The 13,598-nt window shown below is 39.6% G+C and overlaps 1 protein-coding gene across 1 annotated transcript; it reads left to right on the top strand.

The window, feature by feature from the left end:
* Positions 1 to 439: 439 nt before the first annotated feature.
* Positions 440 to 3,428, top strand: LOC147604148 (cytokinin hydroxylase-like). The gene is made up of 5 exons (XM_086795114.1): positions 440 to 982; positions 1,137 to 1,366; positions 1,474 to 1,721; positions 2,014 to 2,398; positions 2,764 to 3,428. The coding sequence occupies exons 1-5, from the start codon at positions 670 to 672 to the stop codon at positions 3,190 to 3,192; spliced, it is 1,605 nt and encodes a 534-aa protein (XP_086651240.1). The 5' UTR covers positions 440 to 669; the 3' UTR covers positions 3,193 to 3,428.
* Positions 3,429 to 13,598: the final 10,170 nt, after the last annotated feature.

Genomic DNA, 13,598 nt, shown 5'->3' with positions numbered 1-13,598 from the left:
GTTTAATTCTCATTGCTCACGTTTAGCTTGTCTTCTGGTGCCTTGGCGTTCTCTCTCTCTCTCTCTCTCTCTCTCTCTCTCTCTCTCTCTCTCTCTCGTGTGTGTGTGTGTGTGTGGGGTTAATGCAACAGAGATATATTGATAGAACCTGAAAAGATATTTGTGGCCATACCATAAATCCTTTTGCAAATATACGTAACTTTCAAATTTATTTTATTTGATCTTCATTCTTATTTTTCTGTTAGAAACTGTTCATCTCTCTGTACAACATCAGTCTCACATCCTTTCATCTAGTTCACAATAATTCCCCACTTTGCACACCCCCATCTTAGAGGATAATTGCGTGCTAGATACCGAATTTAATGATTGAGCCTGTTCTAAAAGCATAACTCCTGCTGGTTCTGATGGGTATCTTCATTCTCATATCTACATGCAGCCTTCATGCCACATACTGCTACATTAATATCTGCTGAGTACAAGCCATATTTGGCACGCACATGTATGTCTGCAAGTCGCATAAGAACTCCATTAAAACAGTTCAACGGTTGCCTTCTGTGGAATTCTACACCTCCATAGCCCCATTTGGCACATACACGTGCAGTGGAGAATACATAAGCTGACCATCGAAACTGCCCAATTTTGTGTCCTGCTAGCTTGACACAGATACTCATGGATAGCCCTTCTTTACCTTCCTCCCAGCCAGTGGCCAATTGGGCTCCCATGGTAATATCTGTCATGGCATTTCTCTGGTTCATATCCATGTGTTCTCGGTGCATCAATCTCGCGTGGTGGACGCCCAAGCGTCATGCAATGATAGCCCAGAAGCAAGGGATCCGGGGCCCAAACCCGCTCATGCTATTGGGCAACGTGATGGAGATTAAAAGGCTGAGAGATAGCGTTCCTGACGCTCTGGATTCCTTCCGGCACGACCTCACACTGCAACACCTCTTGCCAGACTATGTGCTGTGGAGCAAGTTGTATGGTAAGCTCCATTTTGATACCTTTGCTTACGTTAGGGCATTAAGCAATGCCCACAAAGAACGTGTTAGGGCATGAGGACACATAACTGCTTATAATTAGCAGGGCGCACATGCTCACAAAGCATTTAAGGGCAGAATGGTGATTTCTATGTGCAGGCAAACGTCACTTGATTTGGTGGGGGCCTGATGCCAACATAGTCACAACAGACATGGAGATTCTGAAAGAAATACTGTCTTCTAAGCACACTTTATCACTGGGTAAACCGACGTTGCTGCAGCGTTTTCTAGAGCCAGTGACTGGCATTGGACTAGTTCTGGCTAATGGGGAAACATGGGCGCATGAAAGGAGAGTCATTGGGCCTGCTTTCCACTCCGATAAGCTTAAGGTATAATTATATGGGTTATCATTAATGATCGAAGAGCTAATTGGTTATTCTCTATGATCTAATCCATTATATGTCTGATGGATTTATGATGTCTATCACGATGGCAGGGTTTTGCACAAGTTATGGTGACCATCATTCATAACATGGTGGAAGGATGGTGCCAGAATATTGGAGATGGTAATGAAACCGCTGAGATCGAAATGGAAAAAAGTATGACAAAGCTTACTGCAGACATTATTGCTCACACACAATTTGGCAGTAGCTACAAAAGAGGGAGAAAGGTTTTCCAACATATTGAAGATTTGAAGGAATTTGTCTCCAAATATGGGCATTTATTGATCCTTCCTGGAATTCGGTATGCTAAACTCTATGCTCTTAGCTCTAATTACTGCTCATTAGACTTTTAACTCTTGCTTCTCAATAGGTATCAATAGCAAACTCTATGCTCTTAGCCTTTAATTACTGCTCATTAGACTTTTAACTCTTGCTTCTCATTAGGCATCAATAGCATGATGATGTATTCTATAGTTGGGCTTCTAATTATTACTGAAATCAGCTTAATTAATTATTATAGTCATAATTTCTAACCATTATCGAAGTGTGTGAGGGTTTAGGGCTTTAAAGCAATCTTAGCCTTATATGTGCAGGTATGTCCCAATACCAGCTTTTATAAGGCTAAGAAAGATGAAGATGGTTGTGGAGAGGTCAATCAGAGAGATAATTGAGGACCGAAAGGCTGCAGTGCAAGCCGGGAAGAAGACCTCTTATGGGGCTGACTTGCTTGGCTTGATGTTAAGTGAGAGTGAGAGGATTGGGCAGGACAAGCAGCAGCCTCAGCTTACTATGCAGCAGCTCGTGGATGAATGCAAAACCTTCTTCTTTGCTGGCCATGAAACCACAGCCCAGCTTTTGACATGGGCATTGCTCTCACTGGCCTACAACACTTATTGGCAAGACAAAGCTCGAGCAGAAGTTGTAAACATCTGCAAGGATAAGCTTCCAGATTCTGAATCAGTCAGCAGGATGAAGATTGTAAGGTCCATTATCCCTGTCTTCTTATAATATCTTAGGGAGGACGTATGTGTGCACTTTTCTTAATCATGAATCGCATGATTAAGGACCATGTGGGTATTTCACTTTGAATTCCCATGTATATGGATGTCTGCCTGATATGGTGGATTTATCTTCAAGGGTTGCATGTATGTTAATGTTCCATGGTATGATTTGGGCTCCCATGTATGTGATGTTTCATGTGTATGTGATTTGGGTTGCATGTATGTGGATGTGTCATGGAAATGCGATTTGGGTTGCATGCATGTGGATGTTTGCAGCTTGTTTAGTATGTGTGTGTCAACACAGGAGGAGAGACCTTGTTTACAATTGGGGCTGTTTTGCAGGTGGAGATGATTTTGTATGAAACCTTGAGGCTCTTCACCCCTGCAAACTCTATAGTGAGGGCAGCATTGTGTGACATGAGGGTGGGAGATGTATTTGTGCAAAAGGGCATGTGTTTTTGGATACCCATAACAGCAATCCACTTGGACCCAGAGCTATGGGGGGAGGGAGTGTATGATTTCAACCCGGAACGATTTGCAGAGGGCATAAGCAAGGCAGCCAAGCACCCCATGGCTTTCTTGCCCTTTGCGCACGGGCCGCGCAACTGCATTGGCCAGAGCTTTGCCGTCATGGAGGCCAAACTTGTACTAGCTACCCTCCTCCCAAGGTTCTCCTTCAGCCCATCCCCTTCCTACAAGCACTCTCCTCAGCTCATGATCACCACAAGGCCCAAATATGGAGCCCCTATAATAGTTAAAAAGTTGTCTTAGCAACATTCTCAACTCCTAACATATCATACCTCAGCTCCTAACACATAGCAAAGATGACCCTTTTTACCCAATTTACCTCCTCCATTCTATTTTTGGTACTACTATTTTCATAGCTTTTGTAATAGTGGAAAGCTCCTTGTACATACTACTAAAGTGCTTGTAAGGTTTACTAGTAAAGTGCCCATATCCATCTTCACCTCAATTTAATATTAAAGAGTTATCCATTGGTGTTGAAAGTGAGCAAGCTCGTTGTACTCTTTTAAAGTTCGCCCCCCCCAAAAAAAATTAAAAATCCACTATTTTCTGAAGCTTCATTTAGTAGAGGAGAATCATTATTTATTGTTAACCTCAATTTAATTCTAAAGTGCCCATTATTATCCAAGCTGCTCAATAATTATGCGGGCAAAAATCCATTATTTTTTTTTTGGGGGGGGAGTATATATATGTAATTATAATTTTTATAGAAATAAATATAATATGCAATATATAATATATCTAAATATTATTTTTTGGGGGAATATTATATATATATATTTATTTATAGAAATAAATAAAAATATATATTTATAAAAATGAAGGGCATCATTCTTACATAAAAGCCCAAAAAATCCAAAGGTTTGTAACAGAATAATTCCCTTTTCTTTTGGTTGGTACTATATAAAACACTAGCCTAGGCTTTACAAGTACTTTATTTGGGCTAACGCTATGTACATTTTAATGTGTGTGAAGTTGAAATGTGGACAAACATATATTCTCAACTCATTTAGAATATATGTAGGTACTACGATTGCTAAATTCAATTATGGTGGCAATGCCACCACACAAAAAGATTCTTTTTGTGTGGTGGGGATGTGGGGGTATGGTGGAGGGTGAGTTCAAATGAATGTATGTACTATGGCCCTGACTCCCATGATATAACTTTTTAGAACCTAGGTTCCTAGGATAAAAGCTAAAGCTAAGGGCAACAAGGACATTTGGGCATTACTATCACATCCCTTTAGTCCTTGAACTAAAAGATACCCTCCTCACTCCTCACCTCAAGTGGTCAACACACCCACTACCCTCTTCCTCTTAAAAGATCTACCATGTCTTAAATCTACAAGAACTTCCCCTTGACTTTCGTGAATACCTTGAATTTGATAATTACCACCACTTACCACATGAGTGGTCTATCAATGTCTTTGCATAGGAACACCATCATCGATTGAATGACATGCACTATCAAATTTTCCCCCTTTTGAAAGACAACTTACAAATTACAAGTCACTTTTCTTCAAAGAAGGAACACATGTTCCCATGCCCTTTCATTGAGGAAACTATAAATTATTCACAAAAATTTCCTTGCATTTTCAAGGTTCCATGTTTTAAGCCATTTCAAAGTACAAACTTTCATTTTACATACACAATAAAGCATTAATTTACAAAAAAGGATTTACAACATGGAAATGCAAAAGGACATTGAGAATCTTGCTTCCATTACAAAATGGATTTACATTACATGTCATGTAAGAGTTGTGGTTTTCTTTCTTTCATGCTTTTCCGTGTCATAAAAATTCCACCCCATTCTACATTTTCCATTATATCTAGTTGTTAAACTTGAACAACACTTCCCATTACTTTTTTTTTTCGGTGGGATCAATAATAATTATATATATTACCTCGAAAACTAATTGTGTTCTACTTGAAAACCCTCCTCCATCACATGCAACCAAGCTAATTGATAACGTAACAACAATTTGCCAAAGTTTATGAAATGTTTGTTTTGCCACTCTATCGCATGCCCATATTATTACCATCCTTCAATCAAACCCATAGATGGATATGATTGAAATAATTAGAACAACTCTCCTTGACATTTCTTCCAGTTAACAATAGGCATCAAACCTACACCTGTGCTACAACACTAAGGGGCTAAGGTGACACTCTCTAAGAGCCCCTCACAAGGTTGAAAATAATTAGAACAACTCTCTTGAACTATATTCCTTTCAATTAACAATAGGCATCAAACCTACACTTATGCTACAACACTAAGGGGCTAAGGCTCAGGGGGTTTACCTCTAAGAAATGTATGTATCACGTGTGTTCATGGGGTATTTAAAAAAGCCCTTACACTTAGATACTTTTATGAATAAAATGACCCCTTTTTCTTCATAAACTTATGGTTTTTTTTCCAAAATTGGTTTAAAAAAATCCCTCCTATAAATATAATTATGTAACTTTTTTTAATTATTACACACCTCCTGATTAACTCATGTGCTATACTTACATATTTTTAGGTGAACCCCCCGAGGGCTAAGGTGACACTCTAAGAGACATTCGTGGCCCCTAGCTTTTATAGTTTCTTGGAATTTCGTGTACCACCTAACGAATGTGACACACATAGCAACACTCTATTAATATAGTAGTTACTATCATTAAGTGATAATATGTGTATTTTTTTGGCCAACCAATGGGGTGAGACACTCTTGTAGTCTAATCCCCCCCCTTCTCTCTCTCTCTCTCTCTCTCTCTCTCTAGTAAACTCTATGATGCCTATTGGTTTGAACGCAACCACTAGGAAGTGGAAGAGTAAAGGTAAAGGAAGAAGAAGAGGAAAAGAAAGCTAGGCAATGAGAAGGTTAAGAGTTAGTAGACAACAACATTTATAATTAAGAGTGTAATCGACTAAGTCTTCAAAAAACATAATCTTTGAACTCCATTTGTTATGGATTAGAGTGGAAAAGTCCATTTGGGTGAAAGCATGATAAGGTGGCACACTTTTACCAGTTTCATTGGTTGCTACAACACTTGAAGAGAACCAATATTAGTGGATTTAATATCATCATAAGATGTATTTAGAAATTTATCTAGTGCCTTTTATGTTGAGATGTTAAGCTCAACATGAGCTGACACCACTCATGAGGTGCCTATATGACCATTCGAGATTTACATCACTGGCAGGTTTGGTAGCTGGCACCAACATATCTTTTCCAAAAATTCTACACAGTTGGAATACACTGACTAGTCCACACCTACCCACTCCACTTAGCATGTTTACATTATGGACCGCTTGTGTATACTCTATTATGTGTGTTAGTCACTTTATCTTCTTTGTAGACAGACCACTTTTGTTGTGTGAAGAAGAAGAAGAATTTGCAGCCTCTCACCTTGTGTGTTCTCTTCTAGTCACTTTATCTTCTTTGTAGACAGACCGCTTTTGTTGTGTGAAGAAGAAGAAGAATTTGCAGCCTCTCACCTTGTGTGTTCTCTTCTAGTCACTTTATCTTCTTTGTAGACAGACCGCTTTTGTTGTGTGAAGAAGAAGAAGAATTTGTAGCCTCTCACCTTGTGTGTTCTCTTCTAGGGTTTCTGTGAGTGTGTGTGTACTTTGAAAGAGCTCAAGCTCCCTTCTCCCCTACATCTTTTCATGGTATCAGAGACTAGTTCATGCTAAGGGCTAAGCGGCAAGCAAGAGAATCATAGGAAGCGATACGAGGGTAAGAGTTTTATCTACTCTTCCCCCTTTGTGTTGGCTATTAGACCCTTGTCAGGAGCTCTTTGGGAGGCATCCGCAAACAAACTCCGATGAATATGATTTTGCATTACAACGGGATTTGCAAGATCTATTTAATAGGGTGCAAGATGAAGGATATATTTTTATGCCTCCTCGCCAGCCTCCAGTACCCTCGCAGTATCTGGCAAATAGTGACAAATGACATGCCGCGAGAACTGCACACCATGATCATGTCATAATGTGGCACTCTCCTGAAGACGTAAAGAGGCCATGTAGCCTCGACGTCGTAGCATGTACAAGTAGAAGGCATCCATCTGTCGCACAATAATGACAAAAAATAGAGACATGTCACAAACTAATCAAGAACAACAAAGCACCAAGAAAACTAAGTGTCAATCAAATACCTCTACAGCAATACCCTCAATCGTAACCTCATCCATGAAGGCTAAGTCCTCAACTATGAATCTACGCACAATCTCCAGCTCACACCGCGAGGCATATTTCTCCACCCCCACGAGGGAGAGTTCCCTGACAGAAAGAAATACATTTTAAACATTGACAATTACCTAACAATCTTATTCACAAGTACCTAACAATTCTATTTACATATTTCTGACTGAAAGAATCACCTGAAATGGAGGCAAGACAAACAACCCATCCTGAGTCCGCCCAAACAAGCTGCTGCCACTCCAAGCCCATGCCAAATATGATCCTCCGACACCGTGTTCCACAATGGAACACCGTCTCGTCTCTTGCTCCAAAGAACGAAGTGCATTCTTTTCTATCATGTCCAGCAACAGTTCCCTCGACAACCACCTGCAATGATAGAAATAATGAAAGGCACGAAAACATGCAAAACGAAGATAATTTTTTTCTGTGAAGCATAGAGATAAAGCTAGAAAAGTGAAAAACTCATACGCTCTGAACTCTATGTTTGTTGATGGCATACCATGGGTATTGCGAACAGATCTCGAACTCTCAAGCAATCTCAACCAAGTTATCTTTTTCTCCACACTGACAGAAGAGATTGCTATCAAATTCAACTTTTCAATACCCACAATGGTGTCCGTTCCATCAAATTGAAGAGAAAACAAGGTTTCTCTCCATTCCTTACCAAGGGATGGATTAATAATATTCAAAACCTAATAAATACACCAAAACCATTTCATATTAGTAGGAGACAAACACAACAATAATAAATTTAAACAAATCAAACATTGCAATACTTTTTGCATACGATCAGTGTACTTTCGTCGCAACTCAGTGGAGATCTCCTTTTCTTTTAAAGCCCTCTCCTCCGTACTTAGACCTTTTGTCACTTCAGCTACTTTGGTCCTTACTTCCTTTTGAAACTCAACCTACAAAATTTTGGGGAAATCATTGCATACCATACTTTCTAATCCTCTCATAACAAGAAAGAGCCCAAATATATATCTACCTGGTAAACAAGCTGGGCCAAATCCTCTCTAGCCAGCGGATACCATGGGGGTGAAGTCTTTGATTCAAGCTTCTTTTTGGCTTCCAAGGTTTTAGCCACATTAGCAGGTTGCTCTCGCAAATAGGATTTAATGTCACACTCACAAATATTTGCAGCATTGACCAATGTATCCTTCAAATTTGTCACTAGGACTGCATGCTCATTCAAGCTTCCAAAAAAACAAAAATTTAATACAAATGCATTTAATGAGAAGGATCACATGCGCATTGTGTTTTGAGAGGAACTTATTCATTCATGCGAAGAAAGCCAGCAAGCAAGGAGACTTCACTGAGTCTAGTTGGATCAACAACAGTGGCTCAAGACCCTCAAATGCCATTCTTTATCATCTTTATATTTCTCTGTAATGAGCTCCATCCAAGCCACTGTGCGATGGTTCCCCTCCCACACATAGAACATTTTATTGGAAAGAAAAGACAACCCCTTCTTGGTTCTCAACTCATTCTCAAACTCTTTATCTATAGCCTGCCACCCAGTGGGCATCCCATGAAGCCCTCATCTCACTTGTCACCGGAATCACAAACCGGAATTGCAACACCACAAGGGGAGACAATAGAGACAATGAAAATACCATTCTCTGGACAGTAAGTTTCACTCTCTAAGGCTATTTTGAGTAGCGAAGTGTCGCTTCTCAAACCTCGAACCCTAGGGTATGGAAACATCCTACAAAGGGGAATGGGTGGGCACCTTGAAACATCTAAAACCCTGCATTTAGCCAATACATCTCCACCTTTCATAATTTCCACCACCTCATTTTCTCCTTCCTCTTCTTTCTCACTACACATGGACTGCATAGTGCTGCTAGCGGGTTGAGACAATACTTGTTCTTTATGTCTTCTTTTAGAAAACTAGGAAGACATTAATCAAACACACAACAAACAACATCTGAAACATAGAACTTAGTAACTGGCAAACTCAGTAACATAAAATATACCCTAGAAAAAGCATACAAACAAGAACCTGGATAGGAGAGAAATCATCGCCGCCACTCTCATCTGCTGTAGGACTAGATGCACGCACTCCTTTCTCCTTGCTCGTTGGCTGAATTCTAAATCATTAGTTCACACGAAAATATCAAGAAATCAAAGCTACAACAATTGAATGTAAAATCTTACTGTAAGAGACCCGAACTCCCTATGTTTTTTTGCTTGTTGTCTCTTTCGTGGAGGCATGATTATTCCCTAACATTTCAGAAAATTAATATCATGGCCACAAAATGGCCATGAGGTAATCAAGATTATGGTCATTGTGGCAAGCATCCTAAACTCTTCTACTTACTCCTAATAAATTTACCTATCATAAGATTAGTGGCAAGGGGCTAAGGTCTCATTGTCTGTGGCCTTAGCAACTTGCCACCAAGGGCAAGAAACCATGCCCTTAGTATTTTGTGCTTCTATTTTGTGCTTGGCCAATGCATAAATTTACAAGTAAAATTGAAACTAGACATTGAATATCCGCGTGGTTTTTGTTGCTAGTAAATAGAAGAGGCAACCCACAATGAGTATGAACATCAAACTCTTCACTTACATCAACAAGAGAGAGATGCTGTGTCCATTAAGGCATCCACCTTCTACACTAATGTGGTGGAGGAGGGAGCCGAGGGAGTGGATGGAGGCTAGGCTGCACATGCCTCAACATCTCCGAGTTGCTCTTGCAATGTGGGGATGGTAGCCTCTGCAGCCTTCGGTGCATCTTGATGCACGCCTTTGATGATAATGAACTCATATGGAGCACAGGGAAGGCAATAAAGCCCATATGTTGGCGTATGGGCTTTCTTGCCCTTGGTGGGAAGGAGCTAAGACCCACAGACAAAACTAAACAGCCTTGTACTTCTCTAGATTCACTAATCCCTCAGCCATGCAGATCGCTAGGGGCAGATCCAGGTCTTATCTCACCACCCAAGAGTGGAGACGGAGGCCGAGATGGAAGAGCATTACTGCCTTTGAGATCTAGGATGTATGGGTCCCAACTCCTTCCCACCAAGGGCAAGAAAGCCCATACGCCAGCGTATGGGCTTTCTTGCCCTTGGTGGGAAGGAGCTAAGACCCACACATACTATGCAAGCCCCTACAATACACGCAAGCCCTTGACTTTACAGTCTTCTCTTAGGTGAGTAATGTATACCAAACTCTCAGTAGCCACTTATATCAACTGTATATATAACTGTGCATCAGCCTATCCATTCACATGTATAAAAGAACACTCTGAGTTAACCAAATTAACACTCAAATTTGCCTATGAGCATGCGGATCTGCAGTCAACTGTTGACTTTTGTAATGACATCGAGCTGAGTAATGCATCACCAAAGCCCGTGGTGGCTGACTCTTCCAACTATCTTCACATCAAGGCATATAGCTAGGTATTACGGTATACAAAAATCTCTAGAAATACCTTCCAAAATGAAGACTTGAAATACACAAAAACAACCCTGTTTAAGAGGCATTTTCTGCAACTAATTTTCTCCCCATGTCCATTTCTTATTCTCCCATAAATCTCCCAACAAAGAAACTCCACGAATTATCCATTCAGCATCCATTATCACTCATGGCTTAACAACACATCTTCGCCTCTATGAGGCATCGCCTCCCTATGCGCTAGGATGTATGGGTCTAGGATGTATCTCACCACCTGTATGCGCTAGGATGTATGGGTCTTAGCCCCTTCCCACCAAGGGCAAGAAAGCCCATACGCTAGCGTATGGGATTTCTTGCCCTTTATAAATTTTCATTGGATTTGAGAATTGTCGGGCGGAATCGAAAATTTCATGAATGATGGGATTCTCAGGAAAAATTAGGAATATTTTAGAAATTATTTTTAAAAATCCTAAAAATTGATATTTTTAAGATATCAATGGTATTTTGGCAAATCTAAATTGCTAGAAATTTTCTGGAAAAATATAGTTTTGGAATACCATGGGATAGGTTTGGTGGAATTCAAAATTATCGAATTTTAAGGTCCTAAAAATTTAGGAAAAATTACGAAAAAAATCATGATAATTCTTTTTCTCGAGAATTTAACATTTTTGAGGGTTATTTAATGTTGAAGTACATTTTCTCGTGCTCACATTAGATAGATGTAGGTTATTCGCATATTATTAATATGATTGTACCTTGTATTAGTAGTTATTTTTGTTTGGATTAATTCTAAATGATGTTTTCATGATTTTTTACCATTGTTTAGCCATTGTTTTTGGACATGTTCCTTAATTTCTTTTGATGGCTATAATTTGCGTTCAAACTGTGTTTCACCTTTGACACTTTTCCATGATAATTTATTTTACACTTGTTTAAGTGTGGTCTGTGCTTAATTTCTTAAAAAGCCTAAGACAAATTCTATCATGGGTTAGTTGATCTGTTTGTTTTGGTGGATTTTATTGGATGTTTTCTAAGTTTTATTTGGACTCATCAGGTTCTGCCTAGATCACTTGTGTCTAGGGGTTTTTTAATGAGTGCTACACACATGTGTTTCACTTGCTTACTTTGGACTTTTGCTTGAATGACACCACATTCATATACTCCGGATTGATGAGTTGGCCACCAATTTTAATGCTTCTTTTGGCATGATTAATGACCATTAGATGGCATGTATATTGTTATGATCAACTATGGTTTTCATGGATTCAAAAAGCTTCTATGCTTTTATCCATGGTTTTATAAGGATCTTTTTTTATCTTTTCAATAATATCATGTGCTTTGAAGGTAGCATTTGCCTTCATTTTTTACACGTAATTTTGGAGTATATTGCTTGTACTTTTGTACATATTCCAACTTGGATACCTAGTTGCTTTCGTATCTAGGTGAGTTATTTTTCTACCCTAACTTTATTGTGTTTATTGGGTAGCTATCATTAGAAAGGTGCCAATAATTCAAATTCTTTTCTAATAATGTACTCGGAAAGAGTTATTCCTTGATGTAGTCTCAGGTATATAGAGACAGATTTTAGTATATGAAAGTCTAGGATAAGGCCATCTTATTCCTTTTATACAAGATTTTATTCATTTTTCTTAGATGGCATACTAGGGAGTTTCAAATTTATAAGGTATGTATGGGTGGTATCATGGTAGTATGGGACGCTAGCGATCCCTCACATATATTATCTTATGGGATAATTTGGGCTTAAGATTGTTGCTTTGTTTACATCACTTAGCATCATGTTGGATGCTAAAATGGACCTAGGTCATGTTGTGCATGGTAGAATGGACCTAGGTCACATTGTGCATGGTAGAATGGCCCTATGTCCATCCTAAAGCACATTGTGCATGGTAGAATGGACCTAGGTCCATCCTAAAGCACATTGTGCATGGTAGAATGGATCTAGGTCACATTGTGCATGGTAGAATGGCCCTATGTCCATCCTAAAGCACATTGTGTGGATGGTAGAATGGCCCAAGGGCCATTCTAAAGCACATCATGACTGGTAGATTGGTCCTAGATTCATTCTCTCAAGCGATTGGTAAAAGGACAATTCTCCACTCCCATTATGTCAACCCCTAGTAAATTTTAGATTTTTTCTTGGGCCAATTTCTTGAGAGAATGGCCTTACCGACATTTTATCATGCAATCTTGAGAGAATGGCCCTAGAAAATAAAAGAGAATCTAGAGTGACACTTGGACCAAGCTACCCCACACAAGAAAATCTAGCTTGGCCCTAGGACCAACCTACCATAAACAAATCTACATCATCTTTGTTGGTAGCTTGGCCCTAGGACCAATCTACCATAAACAAATCTACATCATCTTTGTTTTGGTAGCCTGGTCCTAGGACCAATCTACCAGCAAAGATGGTGTTGCTTTGTTCATGGTAGCTTGGCCCTATGTGACCAATCTACCAGCAAAGATGATGTAGAACTGTTCATGGTGAGCTTGGCAGCCCTAAGATTAAAACCATTGAAAAACTTGGGAAGGATAGGCCCTATGGCCAAGCTAGATTCTCTTGCAAGGGTCACTCTATATTCTCTTGTGTTCCCTAGGGCCATTCTCTCAAGATTGCAATGATAGAATGGCCCTAGGACCATTCTTTCAAGCGATTGGCCCCCAAGGACCATTCTAAAATTTATCAGTGCGGTTGACACAATGGGAGTGGAGAACGGAGCCAAGACCATTCTTGCAAGTCTTAATATTTTAAAATTTTATGCAAGCACATTTAGAGATTGTCCCAAAGGACCTTTATAAAATTTACCCAACAGTTGATACAAGGGAGTGAAGAATGGCCCTATCAAGCGCAATGTGTAGATAGAATGGCCCTACCACTATTCTAAAGTACATTGTGCTTTGCAAGAATGGTCCAAGGGCCATTCTACCATGCACAATCTTGATATTTATGCATGCACATGGAGAGATTGGATAAGGGCCTTCCTAAAATTCACCATCATGGATGCTAGTATGGAGATAGGTCTAATCTTTCAAGCACATTGTATTA

This window comes from Cibotium barometz, chromosome 62 (assembly GCF_041138505.1).
Source record: "Cibotium barometz isolate CiBa-2024 chromosome 62, ASM4113850v1, whole genome shotgun sequence".
NCBI classification, from domain to species: domain Eukaryota; kingdom Viridiplantae; phylum Streptophyta; class Polypodiopsida; order Cyatheales; family Cibotiaceae; genus Cibotium; species Cibotium barometz.
The sequence above is the reverse complement of the archived record's forward strand: the minus strand, read 5'-3'. Positions and strand labels throughout refer to the sequence as shown.